General features: G+C 36.8%; 2 protein-coding genes across 3 annotated transcripts in view; one reads left to right on the top strand and one right to left on the bottom strand.

Annotated features, from left to right (window-relative positions):
• LOC123871147 (anoctamin-4) overlaps window positions 1–8,579 on the bottom strand; it is a 32,196-nt gene extending 23,617 nt beyond the window's left edge. Inside the window, exon 1 of the mRNA XM_045914768.1 lies at window positions 8,408–8,579. The gene's annotated coding sequence lies outside the window, so the exon portion shown is untranslated. The remainder of the gene's footprint in view (window positions 1–8,407) is intronic.
• LOC123871153 (tRNA pseudouridine(38/39) synthase) overlaps window positions 1–13,868 on the top strand; it is a 37,561-nt gene that overhangs the window by 1,572 nt on the left and 22,121 nt on the right. Inside the window, exons 2-4 of one of the 2 annotated variants that reach the window (XM_045914778.1) lie at window positions 9,266–9,272; window positions 13,194–13,314; window positions 13,527–13,654. In XM_045914778.1, the coding sequence (XP_045770734.1) occupies window positions 13,222–13,314; window positions 13,527–13,654 (221 nt within the window). In that variant the 5' untranslated portion in view covers window positions 9,266–9,272; window positions 13,194–13,221. Of the gene's footprint in view, window positions 1–9,265; window positions 9,273–13,153; window positions 13,315–13,526; window positions 13,655–13,868 lie in introns of those variants that run through there. The other variant, XM_045914779.1, reaches the window with a different exon arrangement.

Raw genomic sequence — 13,868 nt, 5'->3', positions numbered from 1 at the left:
AAGTCAGTTTTATTTTTCTTTTGAAAATTTTTCTCTCGCGAGATGATGCTAGGATTCTAACGATATCCCATACATCCAAATCTGTTCAGGACTCTGGCTCAGTACAGAAGCTATGGTGAATTATTGGTGGAATAAAGAAACCCACAATGCATACCACCATGAAAATTGTACACTCTTTTTTTGGGCAGTCGAATAAAAAGTCGCCGATGTACGTCCGCGAGATGCTTTGGAAACAAGTGTAAATTAAAAATTTATAACACCCCCCAAGGGAAAGGGAAGGTTACAGTAACAAGAAAAGAGCTGATAACTTTCAAACGGCTGAACTGATTTTCTTGGATATAGAACACTCACGATCAAGCCACCTTTCAAAAAAAAAAAACTAAATTAAAATCGGTTCATTAGTTTAGGAGCTACGATGCCACAGACAGATACACTTCAAACTCTACTACTACTACTAACTACATGTCAAACTTATAACACCCCTCTTTTTGAGTCGGGGGTTAAAAATGGCACAAGCCACATGTCTCCCGTTAGATATATGTTATTTACAAGTGAAATAGCAGAAATTAGGTCGCGACCTTTAGATAGAGTAACTTAGGTATAGCTAGTCTACATTCGATAAGTATCTAACCCCATTGATGGCTGTATTGGACGGTGGACCTACTACATAAATTATTGAAAAGTTTACATGTCCAACGACAAAGTTAACTGGAAACCCCGTTTTCTAAAAATAGTGTATCAAATTGTGACAATATTGATTAGACGCATATGAGGCGAGTCAATACCTATACCTATAGGTCTTGATTCTATTAGATGGATGGACATGGGCTATATTATTGGGTCAATACCAACCATTAAATGTTAGCCTATGGTTATATGAAGGTCTATATTATACTTAGGTGGGTTTAGGTGTTTGATGTTTAGCACCTGGGTTCTCTTCACCCCTTCTCGGCACCGTATGCTTGCCTCATCCATCACCTCCTACTCCAAGATCTGCGTAGAGAGCTTCTGGCTTCATACCTAACAAAAACCCTAAGTACTCGTAATTGTCAGACAAAAAGAGTCGAGTCTACTTGTTCAGATCATGTTCTTGCCTACATTTGACCTAATTTTGATTTCATTAAATGCCCCCAAGAGTACAAGGAGTCGGGGTGATCCGAAAGTCTAAACACATCCATATAAAGTTCTGCCTTTTTCTGCCTAGTAATAGACGACTTCATAATATAACTGAGCTTCAATCTTTAACTACCAAGATACAGTGACGGATTAACCCTTAATCAAATTAAGCAATTGCCTAGGGCATCACGTCTGAGGGGGCACCAGAAGAAACACAAAAAAATCTGTCCTAAGGGCATTCACGTCTCACTCTCACGTCACCAAAAACTACACCAAAAAACTTTTTTTGGTGTGGTTTTTGGTGACGTGAGAGTAGAAACTTTTCTAGGACTAATTTGAAAATTCGCGCGTTTTAAGTTGACATAGAGTCCGATCTAGAATCTAACCCCACTCGCTGCCCGACGAATGTCCCCGAAAGCCGCAAGGCGCATTTCAATAAATAATTAATAAATAATTATGCTTTGGTTTTTATTGTTGTCGCACCTACTCCACTTCTAAAGTACGTTACATCTCATCATCTTATTTTACAAAAAACTAATGTTTTTAGGCGGTAAAGGTTTAATTAAAGACCGATTCTAGTTGATATACGGATAGGGGGGCCCACAGGCATGGATTGCTTAGGGCATCAAGTAGTCTTAATCCGTCACTGCCAAGATAGCTAGTAATGCCAAAGGCACATCTAGCTAGGTAAATCTCGAAGATTTGGACTTTGACTAGCTCCTCATCATTTTTGACGATTGCCTAGCGGTTGACTGATCAACCAATCAAGTGCTTCACCGCGGTAGAAATCCACTCGCATCGCCTAAATTATTCACTTAACAGACTTGGAAATCGAGTAAGTACTGAATTCTTAATTAATTAAAATGTTTGCTTTTTTAAGACGCAAGTCGTCTGGTAGAGTGGCTAGACGATGAGCGTGATAGTAAATAGCCAATCTGTGCCAATGCAATTGTACAAAAATATAACATGTCAAGTTCAAAGAGTATGTAATCACTTGGTCAAGTTGTCCCAAGTCTTTATGAAAATCAATTTAAGCTTATTACGCTGTTTGATGATGGTTTATTCATATGGTTTGAGCTAGAGTGGATTAACGTGCTGTTTTTTAGAATAGAATAGAATAAAATAAAATTTATTCGTTGAACCCACACATAAACATAATATTACAAATAATGACGCTTATAATACAAAACTAAAAATAAAAAATATTACAGTATACCTATTGTAGGTATTAGAGAGAAAACGAACATACTTCCCATTTTTGTCAAGCACATGGCACGTTTCCAATCATGTTGAGGTGTGAGGGATATGATTGTGAAAGACAACTTTGTATAACTATGAGCTCATTTTTTGCGCAACGGATCAGCCTGGCTGTCCAACGCGGAAATGCAGCCAGTATTCTTGGCACCATTCCACGCGGACATGATTTGTATAGTAATTAGATAAGGCTAGCTTTATGTTTAACTAGCTGATGCCCGCGACTTCGTTCGCGTGGATGTAGTTTTTTAAAAATCCCGTGGGAACTCTTTGATTTTCCGAGATAAAAAGTAGCCTATGTGTTAATCCAGAGTATAATCTATCTCCATTCTAAATTTCAGCCCAATCCGTCCAGTAGTTTTAGCGTGAAGGAGTAACAAACATACACACACACACACACACATACAAACTTTCGCCTTTATAATATTATATAGTGTGATTGTAATATTTTCTCTACTATGAGTAGGTACGTGGTTAGGTCTGTAAGGCATTCAGCTGCAGTTCAGTTCGAGTGCGTGGGCACCTTTATACTGGTTCAAAGTATACACTTACTGTGGTACAACCACTTAAGGGATGGCTTTGCCAGTAAGGTTGGGCAATAAATTAAAATTCCTTGGTCCCAGAAATTGTAACCCAAGGAATTATTATGAAGCAGTGGCATTACCGGTGTGCTTGATCCTTACCTTTGACCTTTTACGGGCGCTTCATCGTGATCAACCTATTGCCGGCTCACTACTGAGCACGGGTCTCCGCTCAGAAGGAGAAGGGTTTGACCATAGTCCACCACGCGGTCAAAGTGCAGATTGGCAGACTTCACACACCTTTGAGAACATCGTGGAGAACTATCAGCCATGCAGATTTCCTCATGATGTTTTCCTGTACCGTTAAAGCAAGTGATGTTTCATTGCTTTTCGCACATAACCACGAAACCTGGATCCCCGACTAGACGGCCGATGGGCGCTTAAGGGTACATTTCTTACGCGTTTCTCCATACAACATCACGCCTATTATTCTATTCTTTGTTGTTGAAAATCTTCCATCCCATCCTGAAATCTAATATCTCTCGGGATGATGTGCGGTGAGAGGGAAAGGGTTACACTCCAAACACCGTTGTTTTCGTCCCCTGTGGAAACAGCACTATTTTAGGTTCCACCCAGCAACGAGTTCTCGCTTCGATGAAGCGGACTCTTAAGTGGCGCCAAACAACTCGTTTCTATGTAAGTATGTATTGTATTCTAGATTATAATTATTATTATATGTACCAATAATTATGCGTTCCACACTAATTAGTTACCATATAATCAACATTAACCTTAACACGAGACTCGATAGCAGCAAACCAATCGGAAGCACACTACAGCTAATTTAAGTTTTATACTGCATATCGGTCACGCGAGGTTGATTTAGCTCCTATTGTAGGATAGCTATCAATTATTATTATAGTAGAAAGGGACTAATGAAGGCTAGGTATATTTATTACCTATTACAGCGGTGGATAGCCTAGTCTCCTATTCGGGAGATTGGGAGTTCGACACGCATCTCTAACTTTTTGGAGTTACTATACATATTTTAAAAAACAAATAATATCACTTGATTAATTAAAGATTAATTAATATCACTTGATTAATTAAAAATTAATTAATATCACTTGATTTAATGGTGAAGGAAAACATCGTGGGGAAACGTTGCATGCCTGAGAGTTCTCCATAATGTTTTCAAAGTGTGTGGTAGACTATGGCCAAACCCCTTCTCATTCTGAGAGCAGTTCCATGCTCAGTAGTGAGCCGGCGACAGGTTGATAATGTTGATGATGGTGAAGAAGAAAACTGCAAAAGGAATTTGGTTCCACAATTTGCATGTCGTTATTTCTCACAGTTATCAAAGCAAGTACACCAATGAACAATTTCGCATAATATTATATAGAAATGTCTGAATTTAGAACGCCAGATATGCTAGATTCCAGGAAACCATTAGCATGTATCAAAACAACTCAAAGCCTGGATAATGGATAAGAACGTAAAGTGCTAAATAGTCTTTTAGACACATGCATCAAAACCTGTCCATTTGCCACGTTTGTTACTTAGCACTTCTCCATACAAACATGATATAAAGTAGGTACGCCTATTCTACTAGTTGATGCCCGCGACTTCGTCCGCGTGTATTCGGTTCGGTTTTTAATTACCGTAGGAACTATTTGATTTTCCGTCATAAAAAGCCTATGTTACTCTCCAGGTCTAACTTTATACCGTTGCAAAAAATCACTTCTATAAGTTGCTCTGTTGCGACGTGATTGAAGGACAAATCAACTAACAAACGTTGTTTCATAGCAGCAGTAGTAGCATTTATCTGCTAAAACATTCGAAACAAAAACTCTTCAACGAATAAAAAGTAACATCACGGTATCTCCATCAAACAATTTCAACTTCTAGAATAGTTTTTCCCTTTTTTTTGGGAAACAAATTGGGAAATTAATTTTTACCTCATTGTAGATAAATACAGCAAGCCAGTAAAGTTCAGGATTTATTACTTATATTAGCACATTTCCCGATCGGGTAGATATATACCTATTATGTACTTAATTTTTTTTTTATTTGGCTCGCATACAACAATTAAGGTTTGTTTTGCTTCCCTGTTTTGCTAACTTTGACAAAGCTAGGTACTTAGTTACGTGGTTTTAGAACTTTGTGACGTTCAACTAGCTTAACTTTAACTTTATTGCATTGACTGTTTGGATGTAGGTTTTTACAATTCTCCTGCTTTGATTTTCCAAGATAAAAAAATAGCCTGCTTGCCCCGTTTCTGGGATGCGAGCTGTACCTAGGTCTATCTGAACTATATTTCGTCAAAATCTGCAAATCAGGTGAGCCGTGATAAGACAACAGACAGACATGCATCAATTTTCGGCTTTGGGCCATCGGTTGTGAAATTGAAGTAAGTAAAGTAATTAAGTACAGGGTAGGTATGTCCATTATCTAATCCGGAAGTTGTAAATCTCTATCTATCAGAGACGCACGGACGGACAGAAAGATGGACCAATGCAAATTCACCCAAGGAAGTCTTTCGTCTATAAATATTATAATACTACGTACTTACCTACTTATAGGTAAAATGTTACTAAACAGAATGTACCTAGCAATAATTTTTAGGGTTCTGTACCCGAATGGTGCAAACCCTATTAAGCCTCCACTGTCTGTCCGTTTTTACAGAGTGTGTATTTGTATTGCCGCTATAACAACCAATAATAGAAATTTTAAAATGCATATTAATAAAATAAAAAAATAGTTACATAGCTTGCTATATTTTTATGGTATGGAACCCATCGTGTACGAATCCGATTCGCAGTTGACGGGTTTTTTAAGCACATAGCTCATCGGTTTCTAAGGGTGAATTACTTTTCGGTTTTCAGCAATATTACGTAAAAAGAAGGTTATTAAACTCGTTAACACAGTTACCTACATGCAGGAATTAGAACTCCTTGATTTTCTTTAGTATTCGCGTGTGAACTTCGTAATTAAAATAATTCTTCTAAATGTCTATATAATAAAAAGTTATTTACTTATTTACTGCTCATCCTAATAATATTGTAAACTAGATGATGCCTGCTTTGAGTAACCCATACCTAATCGAAGGAGTAACCGACATATCCGTCAGGTTGCGATCCTGAAGTGTCAATGGGTCGGGCACATACACATAGTTCGAAAAAAATACACGTTAACAGGGCTCTCTCCGTCACTCGGTTCATACAATCGTAGTTCCAATTTCATTTGAATATTAAGCAACCAAAGTTCATGAAATTTTGCAGACGTATATTCTAGAAACTAATATCTGTGTCTGTGGTGTTTTAGATTTTCCTAAAAATATGTAGTTTTAAAATTACAGGGGCTCAAAGATTTGTATGTAAAGATCGCGTAACTTTGAAACCGAATATTTTAACAGAAATCTGGAAAACCACAGACATAGATATTAGTTTCTAGAATATGTCTGCAAAATTTCATGGACTTTGGTTGCTTAATATTCAAATGAAATTGGAACTACGTTTGTATGAAGCGAGTGACGGAGTTATCCCTCTTAAAAGAAGGTGCTAGAATGGGAGCGCCCATTAGATGGACAGATGACATCAAATGAGTCGCTGGGAGGTGAATTGGATTCAGGCGACGCAAAACCGTGGCCTATGGAAGTCCCTACGTTCTTGTGCCTATGTCCAGCAGTCGATATCTATCGGTTTACGATGACGATAATGTGTTTATCAGCGTGAATTCAGGTTTTTAAAAATCCCATGGAAACTCTTTCATTTACAGGGACCAAAAGGGATTGTTAAAATCGCAGTCGCAGGCATCATCAGTTTATCCTACCTATTGAACAGGGGGTTTGGCAAACTGAAGTGGCAGTGAGTGTGAGTAGGTCATGTTTGTCGCATACGTCTAACGGATGGCCGATGCATGAGATGACCTCAGATAGCGCGCCAGATCAACAGGAAGTGAGTGGATTAATAATATTATTTACTAAAATAATATGACGCCCGCGATTTCGTCCGCGTGGATTTAAGTATTCTTAATCCCGAGGGAACTCATTTTCGTCAAAATCCGTTAAGCGGATGGGCCGAGAAAAGGTTATGTATGCAGACGGACAGACAGACAGATCGCATTTACGTAGTATGGATTGGCGTAAAATTAGTAGGTACCTAGTTGCCTTAATAAACAATTACAGTACTCAACCAGTTTATAGAAAATTAATATAACTTAACGGCGTGGGAATTTTGTTTTATGAAACTAGGCACTTATCTATCGTTTTCATTTTTACCTTAAACTATTTTTAATATATTATTCGTATTTTTTGAATAGGTTTTTATAAATGGAGCGCCATTCACTTTAGGTACTAAGTAGGTACCTGCAACTTGCAAGAGTCCTTAAAAAGTTTTTAACACCTATTCATGGACCTATAAATAATACTACATGGGCCTAATATGGACCATTATAATAGGATCATTAAAGGACATATTTATTCGACGTATACTTTTACTTATGTAGTTAGGACGTAGGTATACATATTACCTATATGCCTTTGATTAGATACCTACGTCGAGATTTTTAAAAACTTATATAGGTAGGTACCACAGACCACGTAGGTACATCCACGCGGACGATGTTGCGGACATCTTCTTGTAACTTTGCTAAGTAGGTACACGATATACCTTCTTAAATTCAAAGTTACTTGATTTTAACACAAAAAATTGTTATCATTATGTTATCAATTTTCTCTCTTGATTTTCCGAGATAAAAAGTAGCCATATACCCATCTCCAAGATGCAATCTATCTCTATACAAAATAGACGGGGCTCGCGACTTCGTCCACGTGGATTTGAAGTATCCAATTCTTTAATTTTCCGGGACAAAAAGTAACCTATGTCCGTTCTTGGGATGAAAGCTCTGTGCCAAATTCCGTCGACAGATGGGTCGTGAAAAGCTTGCACACAAACAGACAACACACTTTGCCATTTATAATATTATTAGTATGAATTATAACGGAAATAATTATTTTTCCACAATTAATTAATTGTGGAAAAATTTTCATAAACCATGACTGGAACGATCTTGCTCTTGTACCACTACCTTACACTACCAAGCTGTTGTTACAGTGTAGGTACTCTCGTCTCTCTTGGGAAAAAGTGTTTTATGACATAGGTACCTACTTATTTTATAGATTTGGAAAGCTTGTCTATAATATGTAGTTTTATAATATCTTTGCTGGAAAATATGTAAACAGGCTCTATAATAATTAAAAGACGTAACAGACAAATGTAGCTAAATACTTTGATATTTAGATGCCTAAACGTAAAGTACCTACCTAGCCCAATATCTAAAACATAATACGTACATACCTGTTATCATTACCAATCTAAAATAATTCAAAAATGCTAGAATTTTCTCCTTTAGGCATTGGAAATTTTTACCACGTTAGTCACTTTCTCCGTAAATAAACGCCAGTCGCGCTTTGCAAACCTAAACAAATGCATTTTTAACGTAACTCACAAACTTACCTATTTACCAGCTCCCATTTCTGTTAAAAACTAAAAACCACAGACACTATAAAACCGCAAAAACCTCCTTTGGTTCAATGATCAGTAGGTACTGAATTACACGTTGTAAATAATTGTTCCTGAACGAATATTTCCCGCGCAATAATTACGCGCGTTTCCGCCGGCATTCGTTTTCAAATAAACTATCCAAGATGGCCGCTGATTGACATGTTAGTGATGGTAGCGGTTCTAAAAATATCGATGCACATGTACAGAGAAAATAATGTAAGGCACTTTTTTTTAGTTTTTAGCAATACGTTGCTTTTATGTGCCTGTAAATTTGCTATTTCGACGTTTGTGTAGTAAGTGATAATGTACAGTAGTATCTATTATGTTCGAAATAAAAGTTTAACTACGATTTTCACATAGACCTACTTAATAATATATGAATGTATACTTAATAAAGAGAAACTGACTGACTGATTCAATACGATGCTTAAACCGTTGAGTCTGGAAACCTGAGATTTAGCATATAACTAGGTAGTAGATGGTAGATTTTTCTATTACGTAGACCCCCGTATACTCTGTCTCCCAGTAACTACCTTCAATAAAAATATTTAAGTTTTATAATATGTATAAGTAGTTTCTTTAATACTGATTCCAGAGATATATCTCGAGTGTTAAATGATACACTAAGTAGTTGGCAGTCACCGAATGCTTTCCGTAAGATTCCACTCCAGCACATGTGCTAAAATGAGCGAGCGTACTGTTCACTCATTTTAGCATGTTCACTGTAATCTATTTTTATTTTTGATGCGACGATTGAGGATAGAAGTTTCAACTAGGTACTTACGTTCTAAAGAATAATATGTCAAGTAGAACAAATTGCACATAGTTATTTACTAAAACGGTAGCACAATAGAATTTTTAATTTACCTCTAGTACGTATTTGTGTTTTATACAAATCAACTCTTAGAATATACCTATTCATAGTTTTCTAATCGATAAGCTTCTTAGAGCCGTTTTTATTTGTCAAAACTTGGACCTATGGCCTTTTTAACTGACTTTAATAAAAAGAAGATATGTATTCATCCTGTAGGTATGGATGTCGATTAAGGATAGATTGATTATCACTACCTACCTCACTACCCACGTTATGAATGCGAAAGTGTGTGTGGGTTGGTTGGTTTGTCCTTCAATCACGCCACAAGGGAACAACGGATTGCCCTGATTTATTTTCATGGATATACCTAGTTGAAGACCCGGAGAGAGACATATGCTAGTTTTAATCCCGGAAAATCAGAGAGTTCCCACGGGATTTTTGAAAAACTAAATCCACGAAGTCCGGAAATTATTGAGATCAGCTGTTTCGGGCGTTATTCAAATACTTAATAGATATTATGTTACATCGATAACAGTCGCTACATCACTAACAAACGGCAGCATGTAATTCGGTGACACGATACAAGAATACCATTATGTGTGATGTATTTTCCCATGGTATGTTACAATAATTTATTGCTGCTGAAAATATATTGATTTATTAAATACTTATGTATTTTTTTTTTTTTAAATTAACAATTTTATTTTACCTACCTACAATATGTGTTTATCTATGCCTCACCTTCAGAATTGAGGAGTTTTATCCTTGAAGTTTAATGAGAAAGACTTGGTACTAACAATCATCATCATGATCAACTCATCACCGGCTCACTACCTGACAAGCGGTCTCCACAGAATGAAAAGCATTTGGACGTAATCCACCACACTGGCCAAGTGTAGATCACTTTGGCAGCCTTCACTTTGAGAACATTATGGAGAACTCTCAGGCATGCATGTTTTCTTACGATGTTTATTTACCCTAGCAAGTCGCACTCCGGAAAGTTAGAGGTGGTGCACGGGATCGAATTCCAGCCCCTCGTATTGGAGGCCGACTTCTTAATCACTACACTAGCACCGCCACGATACTAACAATAATAGCCCACAATTATCAGATCAGTAAAGACCAGTTAAGATGAGCATCAGTAGGTACCTGTACCCAATTATTATCTACCTAGGTACATACCTATTGTTTCAACCTCAGAAGTAAGGAGTTGGAGGGTGTTATTATTCTAATGAGTGAAAGTATTAGCACATAAAACATAATATAAACTTCCAGGTACAGAAGGATTTTTTTTAAATTCAGATACAAGTTAACCCTTAACTGCAATCTCACCTGGCGGCTCGGACAGCGCCGAGGCCAAAATTTAATACAAATTAAATAAAAAAAATTAAATAAAAAAAAAATTCTTACCAAAAAGCTCCATTATACGAGTATTATTATCATGGTAGCTTTATTGCTACTACCATCTAGCCTCAAATAAAAATGAATCTCTTACTATCGCATAACTTTTATCTCTTACCCTTTCTCTTTCTCCATTTCTCTGTCATATCAAATTTATTAAGAGATTGACTTACACGAGAGCCGTCGAAGGGCATGCCGCCGCATTCTTTTGAGGGCACATACCTACGAGTAGGTACCTAATCAATTTCTGCGCTACATCATGCCCCAGCGCCCTACATTACATTCATATCCAACGCATAACTGCACCAGACAATATTATGTCTGAAAAAACCTATTTACTTACTCACATAATTATTATCATTTTAAACGTACTTTGTATATTATTTGCACTCAGGTAGGCATCTCCAACAGCCTTGAAATGAGCAAAAAAGTGTGCATCGTTAATATGTTCTGCTCCACTGTTGAGATTCGGCAAATGATTCAGTATAATTATCGCAAATTGTAAATTTTTTGAATCCCGCGGGAACTCATTGTTTTCCGGGATAGGCAGATCTAATAGGTATCTACATCACAGATTCATTATTCGTTGCCGCTGTTGGCCGGCTGATTTGCCTAACTTATAATATAACAATTCGCCAAACACAAAACATTGGGAGACTTAAGGTAGGGCGGAGGGAGCGGTCAACCCCAGACTTTGAATTAGGCAACCTTGATAATTCCTATACTGAAATCGCAAAATCAGTAAACGTACCTATGTACCTAACTAGGCATATTATTACGAGCTAGTTCAGTGTTGGAGACCCCCATACGAAACTAGAGTTTAAAAACATATTTGCGCTTGTTTCGCTCGCGCTTATATTAATAATTTATCATTAAATTGTACCATTTTCACTGTCGCTTGCGAGCCTCATTGATAAGGCTTCCGGGTTTCGATGAGTTAAGTTTACTGCTGTGCTATTCCTTGCTGTACATGGCAAGTGTGCGTTGTTATTCTATAATTCATGCGTATTAAAAATGGCTCGCACCTTTAGTGAATGGCGGTGCCTATTAATCTCGGATAGAGAAAAAAAAAATGTTGAGTAGGTATTCAATGCGGCGGTTTAGTATAAAGATTGAAGCTATATTTGGACACCTATTTTTAACGCGCTCTATTAACAGAAGTACCTTGTGGCATATAACGAATTTCGTGATGCAGCCTGACGTCATATAGATGATGACGTCACAAACACAGCCGTGTCGCTATTTATTATTAAAAATGCCTACCTACTAATAGTACTGGAGTGACGCGTATTGGTCATGCATTTTGTATGTCTTTAACTTTGACCCACTAGCGGTCATAAAAAGGGCTGAATCTAACTTTCTCTTAGCCTAGTCAAAGATAATAATATAATCACTACGGCCTTCTCTTCGGGGTTCCAGAATTCAATCCCAGTGTTCAGTTTCAATTTGGGTTATGTGCGTTTAAGCAATTAAAAATCACTTGCTTAAACTGTAAAGGAAAACATTGCGAGGAAACTTGCATGCCTGAGACTTCTCCATAATGTTCTCAAAGTATCTGCAGTCTGCCAATCTGCATCTGGTCAGCGTTGACTAGGTTTTGTGGAGCTTCTCATTCTGCGATGTGATTCGTGCTCGGTAGTGCGACGTCGACGTATCGAGATGATGATCCAAGTTTCTCTCTCTGCATCGTATTCCTCATTGCCCGTCCTGGCTCGTGATTTTCCATTTACTTACCTAATAACTACCTACATTATGGCAGGGTTTTTTTAGGATAATAATGCAGTGAGCCACGGACTCTCAGAATCTAATTTCTTCGGTTGAATGACTGAGTTTTAATATGCTGGCATCTAAAGCCAGAAAATTGTAAAAACAACTAGTTGTCAATGTGAAATTTGTCACTTGTAAAGTCATCGTCAATCCAACTCTATGGTCATCGTGGTTCTGTCAACTAGTTGGCAAATCAGTGTTTCCACTTTTAGGAATTTCGCCCTATTTCAGAGCAAAATGACTGATATTAGGTACGTTTTTTTTTATGTTGACATTGATATAGGGTAATTTAGAACAAAATAGAACTTCAGGTGGTAACTCTATTTTTCATACCTACCAATCCAATGTAATTTTGTATTTTTTATATTTATATCTACAGGCATAAGCTCAAAAAAGCTACTTAGATAGTGTACGTATTTTGTGGGTAACTTATCAACAGGATATTCATTATTCGTGTAATTAATAAGACCAGGTGATAGATTATAAATTTTTTTGAAAATAATAACCTTTTAGTAACAGCGCAAGAGTTATTAAGGTTTGGGGTCGTGAAATGATTAAAAAAAAACGTGGAACGATGTTGTTCAATAATAATAATTTATGTGAAATAATAATTGTTGTGCGTCCTAAACCAACATAACTATTTCAAACAGTTTTTAGAATAATTTAGGGCGAATTCCTACAGTAAAAACTAGGGTAAAACCAAATTCGTAAGGGGAAACACTAGCAAACCGCAAATGTCAGACTGACTTGTTTACACTTTACAAACATAAATACCCCAATTTTAATGAAACGAGCAGAAAAAATGGAAAAATTGCCACCGAAACAGAAGAAAACAAAAGGTCTAAAGAGGGAAGAGTTGTTAAATATGGACAAAAACGTAAATATCCACAATTTTTAGATGGACATAACATAACCTATATCAATGTATTTCAAATATAATTTTATCATTCATGGTAAAAGTCTTATTTAATTAATAGTTTATTTATACACTAAAATCATTTTAAGGAGTTCGTTCGGGACTACGTCTTCTATTGATACTTATTTTTTAGTATCAGATGTATTATGTTAGTAACATTTTTTGTTTAACAGGACCTAGTTGAGAAGATAATACAATTAGAAGCTCACAATGAACAGTTAAAAAATATAATTAGCAAGAATTTAGAAAATAGTAGTGATATTCAAACAGGTGCTGGCAAAAGAAAGTTTGACTTTAGTAAGTAAGTATCTTATTGTCTATCTAAAATACTAGCAAGCTGAATTACAGTGAAGCAGGCTATGTTGTAGAAACGATGGTGACTGGGGCAGATATATTCTGTGGGATGATGACTAACTCAGTGTCTAACATTGGATGAGGACTTCGTCTGCGATGGCGTTTGCTGGCGTGTGCTGTGCTTGTTTGGAGTGTTTTTTTTTTTTGTTAAGAGTGGCTGG

This window comes from Maniola jurtina, chromosome 13 (assembly GCF_905333055.1).
Source record: "Maniola jurtina chromosome 13, ilManJurt1.1, whole genome shotgun sequence".
NCBI lineage: Eukaryota > Metazoa > Arthropoda > Insecta > Lepidoptera > Nymphalidae > Maniola > Maniola jurtina.
The sequence above is the reverse complement of the archived record's forward strand: the minus strand, read 5'-3'. Positions and strand labels throughout refer to the sequence as shown.